Here is an 18,947-nt window from a genome sequence, read left to right on the forward strand (position 1 = left end):
TAAAGTGTGTCTCTATATATTATATTAATTACTTAAAGAAGCTTCCCAAGGTGTTTATTCTCCCGACATTAATAAGATAAAAAATATCTGGATCCAACTTCACCTCCCCTAATCTCAACACTACTCAAAGCCCACCGTCACATCTCTCTTGTCCCTTTCCTTGTTAGGTATTACTCTCTATCATCAACTGTTTTGATAAATTCCACCACCCACAAACTCTCAACAAAAAGGGTTCAAAAACCCAACATTTTTCCACACCACCAGAGACCCAGATTCCATTAAAACACTCCAAAAAGTCCTTAACTCTCTCTCACAAACACACCAATATAGAGACACAGGCTTATTCATGGCTTTGATCGCATCTCCACCATCCAATCCCAAACAACACCAATTTTCTCCTCTCCACCGTGCAACCCGGCTACCAGGACAAGCCGAATTAGTCCTTTCCCGTGCCATGTCCAACACTTCAATGGTCCTAAATTCTGGTCACTATATTTCAATGTCTAACAAGCTTTTACTAAACACAAAATTCTCCACCCATCTACGTAAAAATGCCAATAGAACAGACCCGCATATAACTAGTGCAGCACTAGTAGAAGCAGCAGAGCCAAAACCAAAGCCAGAGGCAGCGAAGTTTAGGAGAATTTTGTTATCGGACGTGGTCGTGAATCATCAAAGGAGAGTCTTTTTTGGGAGGTATTGGAATGCTCATGACTTGGTCAAAGCTTCCGTTGTTTTGGCAATGCATTACCTTTGTCTTTTCGCACCATTTCAATTCAATTGGAGTGCACTTTTGGTGGCTGTGGCACTGTACGTTGTAACAGGTCTTTTTGGTATTACCTTATCATTTCATAGGAATCTCTCACACAGGAGTTTCAAGGTTCCTAAATGGCTTGAGTATTTCTTTGCCTATTGTGGTGTTCAGGCACTTCAGGTTAGTAGAATTTCATTGTTTTGGTTACTGTCTAATTGATAGTTTTATAAAATGTTCATGTTTGAACACTTTTAACAACTTTTGTTGTTTTTCTTTGGGGTTGCAGGGCAGCCCAATTGACTGGGTGAGCACACATAGGTACCACCACCAGTTTGTTGATTCTGAGAGAGACCCACATAGTCCCACTGCTGGATTTTGGTTTAGTCACATGAGTTGGATCTTTGATACCACTTCTTTGAATGAAAGGGTATGAATCAATAATATATTCTTACTCAAACTCAAACATAGACTAATGATAGTGTATTTTGGGTGTCGTAGATTAATATTGTTTCTGGTATGTTATGCAGTGTGGAGGACCAAACAATGTTGGAGATTTACAGAAGCAGCCATTCTACAGGTTTCTTGAAAAGACTTATATTATCCATCCAATTGCACTTGGTGCTCTTCTATATGGCTTGGGAGGATTCCCCTTCCTAGTGTGGGGAATGGTAAGCAAGATTGTCTTATATTCTCTTCTTAAAATTATATTCTATTGAATTCTTTGGGACTATTTGGATGTTTAAAATCTCTAACCATAATGTTCATAGGGTCCTTACCAAATTGGTAAAGAGAAATTTTTTGGTCAATTGTAAGAATAGATCAAGTGTCTCACTCACACGTGTAGCACAATCCTATGCCACTAGGCTGTAATCTAAAGATGACTCATGAGTCATGAGTACTTGTCATGGCGGCAACTTAGTACTTCTTTATTATTATTATTTTCTCTTTTTTGCCCTTTTTGAGGACGAAGTGGAAATTACTTTTACGAAAGTTAAATAGGGGTTTAACCTTGTAATTTGTCTACTACTCTTGAGCACTAGAATGACACAGATAAGATCTCTGTCTAAAAATAACCACGTGTCAGTCTTTTGTCGTATTTAATTTTATTCAATGCATTGAATAGATGTCTTTCCAATTTTTAATAAAAGCTTAATTATTGCCGCTCTGCCATTGCAGGGCGTGAGGGTTGTATGGGTTTACCATATCACTTGGCTGGTAAATTCAGCTTGCCATGTCTGGGGAAAGCAACCATGGAAAACTGGTGATTTGTCTAGGAACAACTGGTATCACAACTTTTTGAAGTCTAAGATATACAGTATATGATACTTCAAACAAATTAAAATTTGGCAACTTATTTATGGTTTTGGAATTTGTGATTATTTAGGTTGGTGGCATTACTTTCATTTGGAGAGGGGTGGCATAATAACCACCATGCTTTTGAGTATTCAGCTAGACATGGCCTAGAATGGTGGGAGCTCGACTTGACTTGGTATGTAGTAAAATTTCTACAAGCTATTGGATTTGCAACTGATGTGAAGGTACCAACTGAGGTTCAGAAGCAAAGGATGGCCATTTAAATGTGGGCTTTATACATGTGCTTGTATAAGATTGTGAGATGCTTGGTTAGGCAATTGAATTTGGCCATTTCTTGCTTTTGTGAGTGTCAAATTTCATACAATACGATAAATATATTGTGAATGCTATAGTTATTTCATAACTAACTTGTAACCCCATGCATATGCATGAATATACTTAAAAGATATACATTAAGATGTATAGTATAATTCTTATATTGATAGTCATTTAAATATAATTTAAATATTATTGATAGTCATTCTTATATTTTTTTTAACTCTTTAAAAAGTCTTGTAAGAATATTATTAAGTAGAAAATATAAATTGTCAATTTATATTTTTTTTTTTTTATGTTCATTAATTCTAGACTATTCTAGACTCTTTGGTTTTTGTACGCAATAACTCACTTGGATGGATATTTATGATGTAGTCCCATATTTGACTCCAAATTAAGAAATAAAACTCTCTCTAAAAATAAATAATTTAGGACACATGGTGCAAAATTGGACTTTAATTGTAGAATTTAATTAGATATTCTCTAAAATTTACCAATTAATATCTATATAGATGTATACAAATCATATTTGTTATCTTTGTTGTTTCTCATCTTGTTAGAATCAGTCTCTAAATAGAAGTGAATGAATTTTATTGAATATGATCAAATAATTCATTATATAAAAAACGGATCATTGAAGGAACAGAGAGATAGAAAAATAGCTGTTGAATAGGTGTAACTATATTCCTAAGAGCATCCACTGCAATAGATCTATAATTTTAGCTATTTAGCACCACCAAAACTAAATTTATTTATTTTACCTACACACATGCTGCAGCAATGGATCTATTTTAGCTTTCAATACAATAAAATAATATAAACATCACAATAAAATAATATAACTACTACAATAAAATAATATATCTCACTACTCAAAAAAACCAACCATAAACACCTCTACCAGACATAACCACCACCAACACCAACACCAACAACACCACCACCACCACCCCCACCACCGATCCACAGCAGGAATAAATAAAAAAATTAAAAAAAAAAAACCAATTCTCCAATCTTTTTCCACAGCCAGAACCACCAGCAGTCCACAGCAGGAAAAAAAAAAAAAAAAAAAAAAAAAAAAAAAAAAACCCAAATCTCCAATCTTTTTCCTCAACCACGGCCACAACCATAGCCACAACCACCACCAGCACCAACAGTCCACAATAGGAAAAAAAAAAAAAAAAAAAAAAAAAAAAAAACCCATGACGAGCAAGCACCGATCAAGTCGGCGAGCTGGGTCGGCAGAAGCGGTGGATTGGCGGCTTGGGTGATCGGAGTTGAGAGAGTGAGAGATCAGAGTGAGAGAGTGAGAGGCCGGCCGGAGTGGGGGAATGAGAGGTCGGAGTGAGAGAGTGAGAGACTGAAGTGAGGGAGTGAGAGGCCGAAGTCCGGAGTGAGAGAGTGAGAGATCGGAGTGAGAGAGAGAGTGATGTTCAGAGATGAGAGAGAGAATGAGAGGATTAATTTAACCCGGGGGTGATTAAAATAAATTTTTTTTTTTTTTTTTTTTTTGCTCCTCATGAGCAGTGGAGCTAAAATTTTTAGATTAACTCCACTGCTGGAGCATCATTTTAGCAGTAGTGTAGTTAAAATATAGCAATATAGCAATATAGCTACACTGCTGCAAATGCTCTAACAAACTCCACTAATCTAACTACCTTGACCAATAGAAATGGAACGGTCGTGTATGATTAATAACAAGACCAAATATCATTTTGGTCCCTCCATTTTGAGCTCACAGTAAATTTGATTCCTACATTTTGATAGCAGTTAATTTGGTCATAATTTGATTCCTATTATTTTGAACTTGCACTTAATTTGGTCTCTACCATAAACTCACTAATAGAAAATGCATATGTGACACACTAAGAGCTGACTTGAGATTAAAAAATGAGACATTAGAATTTCATTAAAAAAATTAATTTATCAATTTTCAAAAAAAAAAATTCAAATTTGGAAAAAATTTGAGTACTAACCCAAATCAACCTTTACAAATCCGAAATCTTCAATTCTACTAATTCTCATTAGGACCTTCTATGGTTCAAGTGTCATATCATACATGGGGAATAAATTGTGCAACATCCCACAAAAAACACCATATTCATTTAAGTTTTCTTGTACATGACTACTCCCACTTTTAGTTGATGTCATGGCAAACACAGATTCACCATGGAAAACCGAAGTTCTGTAATTGTTAAGAACTAGTCAGTTGCCCGTGCGATGCATGAATAATGTTGTAGTGTTTTATATAAATATGTTTTTGGAAAATATTATGCATATATTATAGCATATTTATTATAAAACTTTGTTAGTAATGAGTTCATCATAAAAAGTAACATTAATTATATATAAATATGTTTTTGGAAAATATTATGCATTAAGACTTGCTTGGTTCTCTTGTTTATTAAAGACTTCAAAATATAACATTAATTATATACAATTTCACAGATACTACAATTCTTTTCAGTAATGTACCTTCTGTTTTCATTATGACTTTCATATTTGTGCTTGCTTTAATTGACATGGACAAGAAAACTGATTGCAATGTACAAGATATTATAAGGTCTTATATTGTAAAAAATATTACCATTAAAAGCAATCCCAAATTCTTCATTGGGAACAAGGTTGGTCGCAGTGGGATTGTAGAAAATCGTTAGCTTTTCCCCCTGTAAAACATAATATGCACCTTGTCATTAGAACAGGATAACCAAGAAAAGCCCATTGCAATTGTAATTCAGCAGCAATGCCAAGCTTACAGAAGAAGGAGGAAGACCATTCATGGTTTTCCAATATACTGGGGCCTTGCCAAGTTCAAACATAGTCCATGAAGGAAGGGTAAACCTGAAAGGAAGGAATTCACTGATACACCATAATCACGATTCAACTTCTAAAAGTATAAGGCAATTATTTTTTTTTTTCTTCTCACCTATGCCCCTGCTATGTTTTTTTGGGTGGCACGGTTGAGGGGTGGGGGTGTGTGTGATAAGAATAGATAGAAATCCAAGAAGACAAGGTGCTATGTAGTTAAGAAAAAGACTTTCTACACCAGCAACTTTCATGACAAAAGTTTAGTACTGAAATGAAAAATGACCAGGAAAAGGAATTCATACTCTTTGGTTTCCTCAACAGGACTAGTCGTAACAGCTGCTGCAGCTCTGACTTCTGTAAGGAATTACACCGAATTCACAACCTGTGAGAAACAAAAATAGAGAAAAACAAACACACGCCAAAGAAAAACAATTACACGCACAAGACAATATTTACGTGGTTCGGCAATTTGCCTACATCCACGGAGTTGCAGAGATTTCACTATTTTCAGGGAAGAATCCAACACCAAATGCGGCTACAATATTTTATCTATATATAAGACACGACAACTGACTCTATAAAAAACCCTAATTACAAAAGGTGGCTTTACAATGGGCTAAACAGGCCAAAAAAATTTTCCCGGGGGCATTGCCCTCGGACCCCCAAAGGCTTGTCCATGAGCACTCCAACTTGAGTCTATCAGCCCAAGCCTCCACTCCATGGACTAAGTCTCAATAAATCTCTCATTAAAAACCACGCAATATTATTCGGGTCAAGTCGGGTCGTTGAACCAGATCAAACAAAACTAGGCTATACAAAGCCCAACAACTTCCCCACTAATATTGACAACTCTCTTCTTCATTAGGATAAACCGTGGCAATGAATTTCCGATGAAACTGCTAGCTGCGTAAGAAAACATGAAGTTATTGTATATTTGAAGTCTAGGATATAAACTTCTAGCTATTTTTAATTTTGATTTTGGGGTTTTCAATCCTGTTTCCACCTTGTACCCAAATTTGTATTGATGATGCCGAAAAATCGTCAGTAAGCTACACGGTCCTTACGTGTTCCTGATAAGAACCTACACAATGCAAAAGCTGAAAACCTTAAGAGGAGTACTAGTGTGGTACCGGCCAAATACCCTCCAATGGTCAAGTTAGAGAAATCTCTTGTTCACAACTCTAGAGTGTTAGAGCTGTGAGGAAATTGTGCGTACCTTCGTTTGTGAGGGTTTTAGGGTTTTTATAGTAGTGTAGGGCTGAAATTCGTGTATCTTTCGGAATCCTTTTATTATAGAAGTCTTCAAGCGTAGAGCGCAAGATATTTCCTTATACACGCATGCCTAAAGACCAAGCAAGGCCATGTCAGACTCGTCAGAGATTCATATATCCCCTTCAGCTTATTCTCTTCAGCTTACTATCTTTAGTTTACTGTCTTTAGCTTACTGTCTTCAGCTTACTATCTTCAGCTTATTGTCTTCAACTTACTGTGCCCAAGATGCAGCTGTCAGGTATGGGATGGAGCTGTAGACTTTACAACAAGGTTGTCTCTCATGAGTGAAGTTGACAACCTTGTTATGTCCGTCGCCTTTTGTTTCGTCAGGGCTTAATTACAAAATTACCCTTATCATGTATCAAGATACAGTCATGCAGTTGAGAAATTTGGTCACACATCACCAAAGTAAATTACCATATGTAAATGGTTAGCACAAAATGTAGATATTAATTGCCTGTTCTTGAAATAGAATTCCTATAAGGTTTTGTTCTTTGATGAATTTAAAATGGAATGATAAATTAATTTTATTTATCTTTAGACATTGGTAATGTAAATTAGAATGACATAGAGCTACAGAGAAGCAAACCAATAAACAGAGATTATACCCCTTGCCAATCTTTCTTGTTAAAGAATCGTAATGATAACCAAAAAGACTGAAATGTTGCCGCTATTTTACTTCAAGTAGTAGAGTAACAACTTGGACTGAACTTCTATTCTTTACGGTCCAGTCCTTTTACCCTTTGGAATAAGATGAAACCCCATTATCTCTTTAATTTCAGAAGTGTTTTCTCACAAAATTTAGTGCAATTTGTTGGTAAGAAAAGCATATATATTTCTAACTGTCTATTTATATAAGGTAAGAGTCTAAGAGAAGAGATTTATGAGTAACAATTGAAGTTTGTGTAATATTTAGTTCTAAAATCTAAATTTCCAACTGAGGTAATTACAGGATAGTCCAAGAAACACAAAGAACAATGTTTTGGAATCTCAAACCTCAAGTCATGAAAAGATTCTAGTAAACACTAAACAGTATCTGTTAGTCCACCGAAATCCCATAAAGGATTTGCAGTTGAAGAGAAACGGAGACCAAAGCAAAGAGACTCACCAAGCGAGTTTGAAACAAGTCGAGTTGTATTAGTATTGGAAACGCACTGCATGGCTAGAAATGCTTGTGGAAGACGTAATAATTGATGCATTTATTGCCGCCATTTCTCACACTTTCAGTGCTTTCTCCAACTAGTCGTCAGAAACAAGAGAAGAGAGAGAAAGGGAATTGTAGAAACAGAAGCGTTCCACCACAAACACAAATTAAGCATAAATATCTATCTATACAAGCAAGAAGAACGGACAAAAACCAAGCATGGGTATGTATCTCAATAAGATTTTTTTTTTAAGAAAAAGTTAATATATATGTAGATATTTTTTCTTTCACCCCTCCATCTTATTTGATTTTTGACACTTCAACCTTTCAATTCCGGATTTTTTTGGCATTTAGCTTGATTTTGCTAACAATTTTATTAGTTGACAAGTTTTGCAAACATATTTGTAAAGAGGCATCTCAAGTCTTTGAAACTCGAGATCAATTGGTAGAGACTTGAGTTTCTTAAAAGAAAACCAGGAGAAAAACTCGAGCTTGCCAATCCTTCTTCTTCTCTCTAAATCTTCTCTCTGGATTAAGCCCAAATCAGGCCTCCAAGGCCAAAGCTCACCCGCCCATTGAGGTGGCTTTCATTCTTCTTCTCTACCCACTGAGGTGGTTCTCTCTTTCTTCTTCTCTATTCGGTTTCTCTAGATTTGATCCTTTTGCAAGGCACTGGAATGCGTATGTGGAACTCGAGTCTTCCTTCATTTAACTTAGTCCCTCAGACTCGAGATGTTACTTAACAAATATGTTTGATTTTCTTGTCAACTAACAAAATTGTTTGTAAAATTAGGTTAAATGCCAAAAAAATCCTTTCAATTTCCCCCTCTTAACCGTTTTGATTCAATTCATGAATTAGTGCACTTTGGGTTTACTGCATTTAAAAAGACTTTCATATGTTTGTTTTTGTTAAATTTCAATCTCTATCTCTCTCACTTAGAATTTACTCAATCTCTAAATAGAAATGGAGAGCAATCTTATTGATGTGAATGAAAGTGAATGAAAAATTTACAATTTAGATACTCTTATCTTACATACTAGCCTCATCACATGTGCTTCGTGTGTGTAATGAGGTTTTGTTTTTTTTTTAGATAGTTTTTTTTTTTAAAAAAAAAAAAAATAGGAACTTGGAGTAGTTTTTTTATTTTTATTTTTATTTTATATTTTATAGTACCATGGCGTAGTTTTGGTTGTGTAGATGGGGTAGTGGGAAGTTTTATAGAACATGGTTTAATTTTATAAACATTGGTAGGTTTTTTGTTTTTAATTTTTGTCAATTTACAGTTTTAACTTCATTTTTATGTTTTAGGAATAAGGATAAGTTAATTAAATTATGGGTATTTTTGGAAGTAAAAAAGACAATAACTGACTTTCTGAATTTTCTTAATATATAGAGATGAGCAATAGAACACGATCAAAGTAAAGAAAGAAAAATAACTGAGTTCTATACAGTAATAATTAACTCCTTAATTCCCGCTTAGTTCCATAATTCACTCTGATTTGTTCCTAACTGCTTTGTTTTTTTATACTTAAGTTGATACAAGTTAGTTTTCATTAACAAAACTACAGCGTTTCTTCCCAGCTTTTTGTCATGTGATTCATTTAATGATTTCTTATTAGAATGACATCGCTGCAATGCAAAATGTCATTGCAAGAGGTTTTTTTTTTCTTTCCTGTTTAACAGTTACAACAAGGCAAAATTAAATGGTTCAAATGAAAATCAATGAAAAAAAAGAAGAAGAAGAAGAAAAAGAAAAAGAAAGCTGTACACCTAGTTTTCTTGGAATTGGTTTCTTAAAAAAATCAAAAGGTTTTCGTGGAATTGGCTCAATCTTTTAGAGCGCCCTTTAGTCAAAGTGGAAGTTGCAATTTCGAGCCCCAAGTTGGTACTTTCAATTGTGTCAATTATTTTATTTTCATTTGTATTTTTCACTAATTTCATTGGTAGATTGGTCTAATTTTTTATTTCCTCTCCATATTTTCAAGGTTTTTTTTTTATTATTTTAAAATATTGACAAATTTTAGTATAATTTTAATTCTAGATAATTTGCAAGTTTTAAAAAAGATCAAGTTATATTTGATAAATGCTCATTTGAAATATATTATTTTTCTGTTATTTTATATATTTTTGTTAATATTGAATAAATACTAATTTTAATTTTCATAGTTTGACCTTAAATTTTCGTATATTTTTTATTTTTGAATTCCAAACTTTTTTTAGTTCATACTTTGGCCACTAAAAAACTAAAATTTTAGTCTCATCCGCGTCGGTAGCTACTACCAAACCAAAAATTAGTAAGAGTTTTCGCACCTAGATTCTTCAAAAAATCAAGAGCAATTATGTGTCCTCGATTATCATCTCAGTTTGGGTTCTTCCTCCCCCCTTAGGTCTATCAAGTGGTCAACTACATGACTTACAAATTGAGTCTCCCTCATGTATCTAAGTATCTTACAATATAGGGAAAAAATTAGAGTATATATATTATGCTCATGAGTCTTTTTTATTGATTTTTTCTCTTGTTAAACATGATATCAAAGCCACATCCTTGTAGTCTTCCATAACCAATTTATTCACCATGCAACCTTGCACATTGCTGCTAGCTCAATGGCATCACTATCAAATTTTTTTTTGCTGATCTCCTTGAAATCAACTATATCAATTTTTTCTCAAAGCCGATCACACTAACTTCTTAATACAATATAATAAGATCCCATCACGCATTGACTATCCTTGTTGGGTGACTTGGGTCACGTGTGACTTCCAGTTTGCGTCACTTTAACTCTAGCCACATCAACATGTGATGTCAGAATCGATGCCACATAAATAACCACATCAGCATATTTAGACATGTAAACATTCAAGTCCGCAAGGTAGCAACAATGATCTTTGAGAAAGTATACAATGATTCTTTTTTTTTTACTAAAATCTTGAGTACCAAATCTGCAATGGAAGATAAATGAAAAAAACGAGACTTACAACAAGTCTTTTTTTTTTTTTTTTTTGGAGGAACATATAGGGCAGACTCACAACAAGTCCTTTGTGAAACAGGTGGCCTAAAAAGGTTTTTCGTCAAAGATGCAAAGATTGACACATTTGTAGGTGATGAATCAAACTTTTGAGTGCCTTTCTTAGCTTCCATGGGAGAGAGAGATGCACTTAAATTCAATCTAATGGTGCAAAAAAAAAAGGCAATATTATTGTAGATATCTAATACTACCATCCGGGAATGAATTGTTGAAACTTTTTGAAAATGAAAAAAACCAGAGCCACAAAATTCTGCAAAAATATCCTACATTCCTACTAGCACATCATTACAACAAAAGTGGGCTATGGTGACGAAATCTAGTGAGGATAAACAATTTCATCACCAACTGATAACATTTGGTGAGGAAAAGAAGAATTTGTCACCAAATATTATAAAAATTTTAAAATTGGTGACGAAATCAATATTTCGTCACCAAAGATGTACAAATTAGTGACGAAATAAGTGTTTGTCACCTATTGTTTACAAATAATTAAGGATGGCCATGGGCAGGGCATGCTCATATATACCCGACCCAATTGATTTATTCATGGATATTTGATTAACTTACCTAATTAGAATTCATATCCAATTGTTATCTAGTTTGTTTATCCATGGATATCCATACCCTACCTAAACTAAATTTTTATAAAATCACCAAATATGCTCAAAAACCACTAAAATGACCAATATATCCTCAAAATCTCTAAAATAAGCAAAATACTCATGAAACCTCTAAAATGACCAAAATACCCCTAAAATCTTTAATATCACCAATTATGCTAAAAAACCACTAAAATGACCAAAATATCCCAAAATCTCGAAAATGAGCAAAATACTCATGAAAACTCTAAAATGACCAAAATACCCCCGAAGTCACCAAATATGCTCAAAAATCACTAAAAATTACCAAAATACCTCTTAAACCTAAAAAATGACCGAAATACCCTCAAATCCTAAAAAAAGACCAAAGTACACATGAAACCTAAAAAATGTCCAAAATACCCCCGAAAACTAAAATTTGGCTAAAATACCCCTGAAACAAAAATTACCAAAATAACCCCTAAACCTAACAAAATGACCGAAATACCTCTGTGACCTAAAAATTGACCGAAATAGCCTTGACACTTAAAAATTACCAAAATACCCCTAAAACTAAAAAATGACCAAAATACCCTCGAAACCTAGAAAATGACCAAAATACCCCTAAAGCCTATATGAAGATAAAAATACACCCTAAACCTAAAAGATGATTGGAATACCCTCAAAACTAAAAGATGACCAAAATATACTCATTTTTGTAATTTTGGGATATTTCGGTCATTTTTTTAGGTTTAGAGTGTATTTTAGTTATTTTATAAGTTTTAAGGGTATTTTGGTCATTTTCAAGGTTTCGGGGGGGTATTTTCAATTATTTTTTAGGTTGGGGGGTATTTTGGTAATTTTTAGATTTCAAGGGTATTTTGATAATTTTTAAGTTTTGGTGGGTATTTCGGTCATTTTTTAGGTTTAGGATGTATTTTTGTCATTTTTAGGTTTTAGGGGGTATTTTGGTCATTTTAAAGGTTTCGGGGGTATTTCGGTTTTTTATTAGGTTTAGGGGGTATTTTGGTATTTTTTTACTTTCCGGGGATATTTTGGCAATTTTTGTTTTTTAAATTTTAGGGGTATTTGGGAATTTTAAGATTTTAGGGGTATTTCGGTCATTTTTTAGGTTTATGGTGCATTTCGGCAATTTTATAAGATTTTAGGAGTACTTTGGTTATTTGCAAGTTTTAGGGGCAATTTGGTAATTTTGATTTTTGGGTAATTGGGTGGGTTGAGGTTTACCCATAATAATTTGGTTGAATTAGGTTTGGATTAGATTTAATTAGTTAAATGGGTAATAATGGGTAAATGGATAATATCCAAACCATATCCGACAAATTTGGATAATATCTAAATCCTACTCAATTACCTTCTGCCCATTAAGAACTAAGTATTACCTAGAATATTTGGATCAGGTAGAGTTGGATATCCATTACCCAATGCGTATAGCTAGACATGCATGGCAAACGGTTAGGTCGAGTTAATCGAGTTGCGGGGTAAATGGGCCGACCTGTATTTTCATAGGGAAAAAAATAACTTAAAAAAATTAAATGTCAAATTTTTAGAAATAATGAATCAAATCAATCAAAGAAATTAATTATGCATAATACCCTTTTTTTTTAATTAAGTGGGCACCTATTATTAGCAGACTATTTGTGTTATAAGTATACATATAAAGGAAAAAAACAAACAAACCAAAAAAATATAAGATTATGTTTGGTAACAGTTTTTGTTTTTTATTTTCAAAAACTTGTTTTTGGGAATATAAAAAAAACAATTTTTTTTGTATTTTTGTAATAAAAAATATGTTTGGTTAGTTGAAATTAAAAAGATAGTTTTTTGAAGAAAAAAAATAGAAAATACTAAAATATGTTGTTACTAGGATTTGAACTCTAATGCTAACTCATTAAATGAGATAGATTCATTAAATTAAATGCATGTTTTCATTGACTTTTAAAACTTAGAAATTAAAAACAGCCTTTTGAATGTTTTCAGTTTCCTTCACAAATTGAGTTTTGAGAATATTTTTTGTTTTCTATCAATTTTGGGTTGCCAAACAAGTTTTTTACTCTCAAAAATAGAAAATTGTTTTTGAAAACAAAAAATAAGGAAAAAAAAAACAATTACCAAACATATCCTAAACTTTCCACCTAACCATCAACATGGGAGTCACAAAGTGGTCTCCCACCGAATCATCAACGTGGCCAAACAACATCCAACCATGCATGTTTATGCTAAAGTTTTTAAAAAATATTAAGTCTTCACCTCTCCTTAAAGGCTTAAACAAAAGTAGATCTAGAAAAAGTTAGAAAATTGCTCAGAGCTCTCTCTCCAAAGAAGTAGTAGTGGCAGATTTGAATTGCTCTCTCCTTCAAGCCCAATTCGACAATTCATCCTCACTCCTCACCCAAACCAAACAGATCTGAGATATTTCCTAATCATTTTCTCACATTGCTTCTCACAACTCCTCAAACAAATATGAGATTTTTCCCAAAGTAAGTGTCTCCCAAAATCTCATTTTATCCCAAATTTGAGATTTTTCAAAATAGAGTAGAAAAACTTGCACCTTCCTCGTCAGAAGCCAAGAAGTCCAAGGAAAATTTTCTTAATGAATAAAATCATTGAAAACTGGTCGAATCATCTCGGTTTACAGTTTCACCGGTTTAACTGATGATTTCTAGTTTTTTCTAATTTTTTTATATTTTTCGTTTTTAGATAGAACCGAACTGGACTTAGTTCCCGTTCCTGGTTGAACTGGCCAGTCCTGTACAATTTTTAAAACCATGTTCACAACCATGGTTTTAAAAACCAGTATGGTGAAAGAACCGAAAAAGGGACTGATTAACCGTTTTTTAGTTGGACAAGGGTCCGACCAATAGTCAAACCGATGACGTCATAAATAATTTAATTAGTAATTTTTAAATTATATAAATAAAAATGTAGGGCGTAAATGATTTATGGGCCAAGCCGAGGAGGATTATGGCCCAAGTTCAACAAAATAGCCTTTGGGTACCGCCGAGGGTAGTTCAGTCCTCGGCAGACCCAAAGTTCCCCCTCGTAAAGAAGGGTAAAAATGGTATAAAACTGAAACTCGGAAAAAAGATCTAAAATATCCGGGGAAAGCTGCTGTTATTATCATTTAATGTTCTGAACCCGACATGGCCGCATTCTTTGGCTTTTACAACCACCCCCAACGACTTTGGGGGATAGACTGATGGGACAAGTATCAGCCTTGGAAAGATTGACCCTACACGTGGATGAAGGATAAATGGATACAGGCGAGTATAAAAGGAAAAGGAAGTAACCTTGGGAGGAGGCTGGGAAAAATGGCCAAGAAACGAGAGCCTCCCAGCCCACCTCCATGAGAAGTACTCTAGGGGTGACGATCATTTAACCCTGTATGAACCCCCTGAAAAACCCACCGCCTATCGATCAAGGCCTAGCCTTTCAAACCCACGCTCTACAAATGATATTGTTAGGGCCGTTTTACGTGCGAACCCGACACTGTTACGGTCCACCACGAATCGTGACCCTACAATTGGCGCCGTCTGTGGGAAAGGCTTGCGTGTTGGCGCAGGTGGTAGGTCGAAACAGTTCCTCTGATATTTCTAACCGTTGGTTATAGAGTTCAAGTATAAAATCTCACTAGGGGCTACGTTTCTTGACGAGGGGCTTAGCTGAAGAACTAACTCCCCTAAAAGCTAAAGCTCCTCGTACAGAACAAACTAGGCGCTTGGTAACGTTAACCGTATAGATAAACTCAAGGGGCTTGGCTGAAGAGCTAGCTCCCCTAGAGCTAAAGGCAAGCCAAGGCCCCATACAAAGAGAAAACTAGGTTTTGGACAGAACCAAGGCATTGCATAGTCCTCGGACTCAAGCCTGTGGGAAAACCAACTACCTGGATGTGGAAAACTAGGTTTTGGACAGAACCAAGGCATTGCATAGTCCTCGGACTCAAGCCTGTGGGAAAACCAACTACCTGGATGTGGAACCAACTATGGCACGTGGGAAAACCAACTACCTGGATGTGGAACCAACTCACGTAAACCTCAAAATCCATCCGAGGAGGACTCCTAGTTCGCAGATGGGTTAATACCTTGAATGCATAGATTCTACAATTTGCCCTTGAGTCCCTAGTGTCAAAGGGGTTGATCCGGTACGACGCAATTCATTACCCAAAAACACAATCAAAGTTCCTCGCTACTTAGCTACCCTTTCAGACGAATTATTTAAAGATTATCGTTCTCGGACATTGGTCTAGCATGCATCGCGTAGTACTCAGCGCTTATCCCGGTTAGTTCCAAGAATTTAATTTATTGAAAGTTATCATTGTTATACTTGATAATATTTGTGAGTTTGAATTAGTAGGAACCTGTATTAAAGCATTTTTTTTGCTCGGAATATCCTTAAGAGCAAGCTTGCATTTAATATTCATGCATAAAGTAGTTGTTACGGAGAAGAAAGATATGCATAGAGAAATGGACTCATGTTCTATTAAGACAAAGGAACAGTACAGTGTACAATGAAAAGCTGAAACAAGCTTACACTAAAGCTGACTACATAAGTAAAGGGAAATACAAGCGAGTGGAGAGAAAGCCGTGGGGACAGCTCAGAGGAGAGGTTGGCTACTGCGCCAAGTTGTTGTCTAAGGAAACTATTCCTCGACACTTCTGCATGCCCATAACTCAGGCAGCCAAAGAACCTGACCTCAGGCTAACACCATCTACAGAAAAGGCGTAGGGAGCCGGAAGTTGGGAAGCCCCCGCAAGAATTTGCCGGTTATAAGGTAGACAGTGCTGATGGTGGAAATTCCTTCTTCGGACATACCAAAAATCTGGCATGACCAGAACCTGCTTCGGATTTTGACTGAAAGGGGGGGAGACACCCTCCCCCCTCCGTAGAAGTGTAAATTTCTCTTAAGTTTATGCTTTCTTGGCCCGTGCATCACTCCTTCGAGTCTCGGGAGGACACGGCGCCTCCGCGGTGGAGAAAGTTCTTTTTCCCTAACCCTCGCCTCAAACATGATTTCCTAAAGGAGGAAGCTGAAGGGTTTGTGAGTAGGGAAAGTAACTTTCTCTCCTATTTATATCAAAAGATAAGATAGTAGCATTTAATTCACGCAGCGTCCCAAGGAACGCTACAGACAAAATGTCTCTGGCTCGATTTCCAACGTCGTCTGCAACCCTGAAGTTAGAAGAGTCTCGAGAAGGCGCACCTCGAATACTGGGACGCCCAGAAAATATCGCGTGGCCTGAGAATACGGAAATACCCCCTAATTTTGGGCCCAGTCAACTCACGGCCCAGGCCCGATTCAGCACAAGGGCCCGGGGACAGAACCTAGGTCTTGAATGGTCCTCGGACTCAAGCTTATGGGAAACCAAGTACAAAAGATGAAAATTACAAGTGTCGGACAGAACCTATGTCTTGCATGGTCCTCGGACTCAAGCCTATGGGGAAACCAAATACTTGGGTAAGTAAAGGTTTGAATTTCGTAAGATGGGCTACTTGATAAAAACGTCAAGTCACTTCGTCTACGGCTTAAACACCATAGAAGATTAAGGCCAATAAGGGGGTAAGGAAGGTGGTGGGACGCCCCAGCATTTAGTCGTATAAGAGGGCTATTCATTTGGCAGGGGATATGTCCTCGGACAGTTATTTCTCACACGGCATCAAGCCTTCGGTTCTCTCCTCGGCTAGTTCCGGGTAAGTACTATTTTTTACGGGTCGGCCTTATTGTGCCAAGCACTTCTATTAAAGCTATGGCGACATCATTTTATTATCAAATATTTTGGTCTTAGTCGTCATTGATTTAGATGCTATATTATTGTGCCGAGCAGCGCTTGCAAATTTATGAAAACATAGAGACATAACATGCAAACTAAGGTAGACAACAATTTTTATTAATATAAAAAATTATTACAACATACAAAAAGGGGCTTAAACGAGCCTATACAAAATGTAAACTGCCTAAGCAACCATTACATCTGTAGTACAGAAAAGTAAACTGTCAAGCGTCTTTTAAACTCGTCTTCAAAGTTTCTCCAATCTCTGCCTCATTGCTGCTCATACTAAGAGAGGGACTCACTTTAAAAAAGAAAATGAATGAAGAAGAAGGAAATAGTAAGGAAGAAATCAATGACGAAGATGAAGGGGATGAATAAAGAAAATGGAGGACATGAGTAAAGAAGGAGGAGAAGAGGAGAGAGAGATGAAGAGACAAAGAGAGGAACAAAAGATAGAAAAGAAACAGCACCAGGGCGGAACTGGTGCTGGGAAGACAATAAGAAGAGGGAGGGGGAGGGCACCAAGGAGCAAAAGAGGGAGAAGCAGAAGCACTTAGCCCCTGCCTCAGCCCTGACTCCTAACACACCGGTGCCATATTAGGTACGCTCGTGAGGAGCCGGATGGTAACGATCTTGGGTGTTCTCGACTCAGTCACGTCGAAAGTTTGACGTGACGAGTCCCTGCTTCGGATTTTGACTGAAAGAAGGATGAGATTGATTTTGAGTCTTCGCCATCCTTGTCCCGATCGAGCCATGATAAGCTTTATCGGAACGTGGCGTTTTTGGGAGGGGTGGGGCTTTTGCATCCTTTGTTGTTATGGTAAAGTATTTTACGATTAAGTGTATAAACCAGCGAGTAAACCGAATCCTAAGGGAGGCTAAGTATTCCAGAGTCGCAGGGGGATGAAAAGGGATTTTTGGTAAAAATAATCACCTCCTCCTGTCCTACTTATACAGAGGGCGGAGTGGGGGGCATTTAATAGGTTCAGATCTCCAAAGGAATCAGCAAACCCAAACACGCCGGTTCCACTTTTCCACCCCATCAAAATAAACAGTCGAATTAAAGTAGTCTCGTAAATAGAGATTATTCAAAGCGCGTTTTGGATACCCCAAGCGATAAAAACGCCTCAAGCGCGAAATTAAAAACTATCTCGTAGACCGGTGAATCTCTTGGGCATATGAGGAACCGCCAGCATGTTTAATAGGCCGAATAGATTGGGCCACAGGAAGAAGTTTGGCGTCACCAAAACCCCCCTGTCCAGCCCAGAGGTTGGACAGCCGGGTTTTGAGGGGCTAATGTAGGGCGTAAATGATTTATGGGCCAAGCCGAGGAGGATTATGGCCCAAGTTCAACAAAATAGCCTTTGGGTACCGCCGAGGGTAGTTCAGTCCTCGGCAGACCCAAAGTTCCCCCTCGTAAAGAAGGGTAAAAATGGTATAAAACTGAAACTCGGAAAAAAGATCTAAAATATCCGGGGAAAGCTGCTGTTATTATCATTTAATGTTCTGAACCCGACAGGGCCGCATTCTTTGGCTTTTACAACCACCCCCAATGACTTTGGGGGATAGACTGATGGGACAAGTATCAGCCTTGGAAAGATTGACCCTACACGTGGATGAAGGATAAATGGATACAGGCGAGTATAAAAGGAAAACTAAGTAATCTTGGGAAGGGGCTGGGGAAAAATGGCCAAGAAACGAGAGCCTCCCAGCCCACCTCCATGAGAAGTACTCTAGGGGTGACGATCATTTAACCTTGTATGAACCCCCTGAAAAACCCACCGCCTATCGATCAAGGCCTAGCCTTTCAAACCCACGCTCTACAAATGATATTGTTAGGGCCGTTTTACGTGCGAACCCGACACTGTTACGGTCCGCCACGAATCGTGACCCTACAAAAAATATAATAAGTTTATTACTAATAATATGTAAGTAAAAATATTTTA

General features: G+C 36.4%; 2 protein-coding genes across 11 annotated transcripts in view; one reads left to right on the top strand and one right to left on the bottom strand.

The window, feature by feature from the left end:
- Positions 1-18,947, bottom strand: part of LOC115988907 — a 47,730-nt gene that overhangs the window by 3,264 nt on the left and 25,519 nt on the right. The window contains exons 1-4 of one of the 9 annotated variants that reach the window (XR_004091698.1): positions 7,572-7,814; positions 5,494-7,204; positions 5,140-5,224; positions 4,796-5,049 (exon numbers count right to left, since the gene is read on the bottom strand). Coding sequence is in view for 3 of the 9 variants with exons in the window: in XM_031112548.1 (XP_030968408.1) it covers positions 4,897-5,049; positions 5,140-5,224; positions 5,494-5,545; positions 7,572-7,662 (381 nt within the window). In the remaining 6 variants the exon portion in view is untranslated. Of the gene's footprint in view, positions 1-4,351; positions 4,569-4,795; positions 5,050-5,139; positions 5,225-5,493; positions 7,815-18,947 lie in introns of those variants that run through there. The other 8 variants (XR_004091700.1, XR_004091699.1, XR_004091701.1 and 5 more) reach the window with 8 other exon arrangements.
- Positions 180-2,471, top strand: LOC115988905 (palmitoyl-monogalactosyldiacylglycerol delta-7 desaturase, chloroplastic-like). 2 transcript variants are annotated; one of them, XM_031112542.1, is made up of 6 exons: positions 181-696; positions 856-934; positions 1,041-1,181; positions 1,282-1,422; positions 1,931-2,037; positions 2,139-2,471. In XM_031112542.1, the coding sequence occupies exons 1-6, from the start codon at positions 347-349 to the stop codon at positions 2,329-2,331; spliced, it is 1,011 nt and encodes a 336-aa protein (XP_030968402.1). In that variant the 5' UTR covers positions 181-346; the 3' UTR covers positions 2,332-2,471. The 2 variants fall into 2 exon arrangements, with proteins under 2 accessions (XP_030968401.1, XP_030968402.1); XM_031112541.1 differs by having other exon boundaries at positions 180-934.

This window comes from Quercus lobata, chromosome 5 (genome assembly GCF_001633185.2).
Source record: "Quercus lobata isolate SW786 chromosome 5, ValleyOak3.0 Primary Assembly, whole genome shotgun sequence".
NCBI classification, from domain to species: domain Eukaryota; kingdom Viridiplantae; phylum Streptophyta; class Magnoliopsida; order Fagales; family Fagaceae; genus Quercus; species Quercus lobata.

Excerpts from the sequence above, each read along its gene's own strand:
- LOC115988905 (XM_031112541.1), top strand. The coding sequence starts at position 347 with ATGGCTTTGATCGCATCTCCACCATCCAATCCCAAACAACACCAATTT. Across the intron at positions 935-1,040 it reads GTGGTGTTCAGGCACTTCAG|GGCAGCCCAATTGACTGGGT; the intron begins GTTAGTAGAATT and ends TTGGGGTTGCAG. Across the intron at positions 1,182-1,281 it reads CCACTTCTTTGAATGAAAGG|TGTGGAGGACCAAACAATGT; the intron begins GTATGAATCAAT and ends TATGTTATGCAG.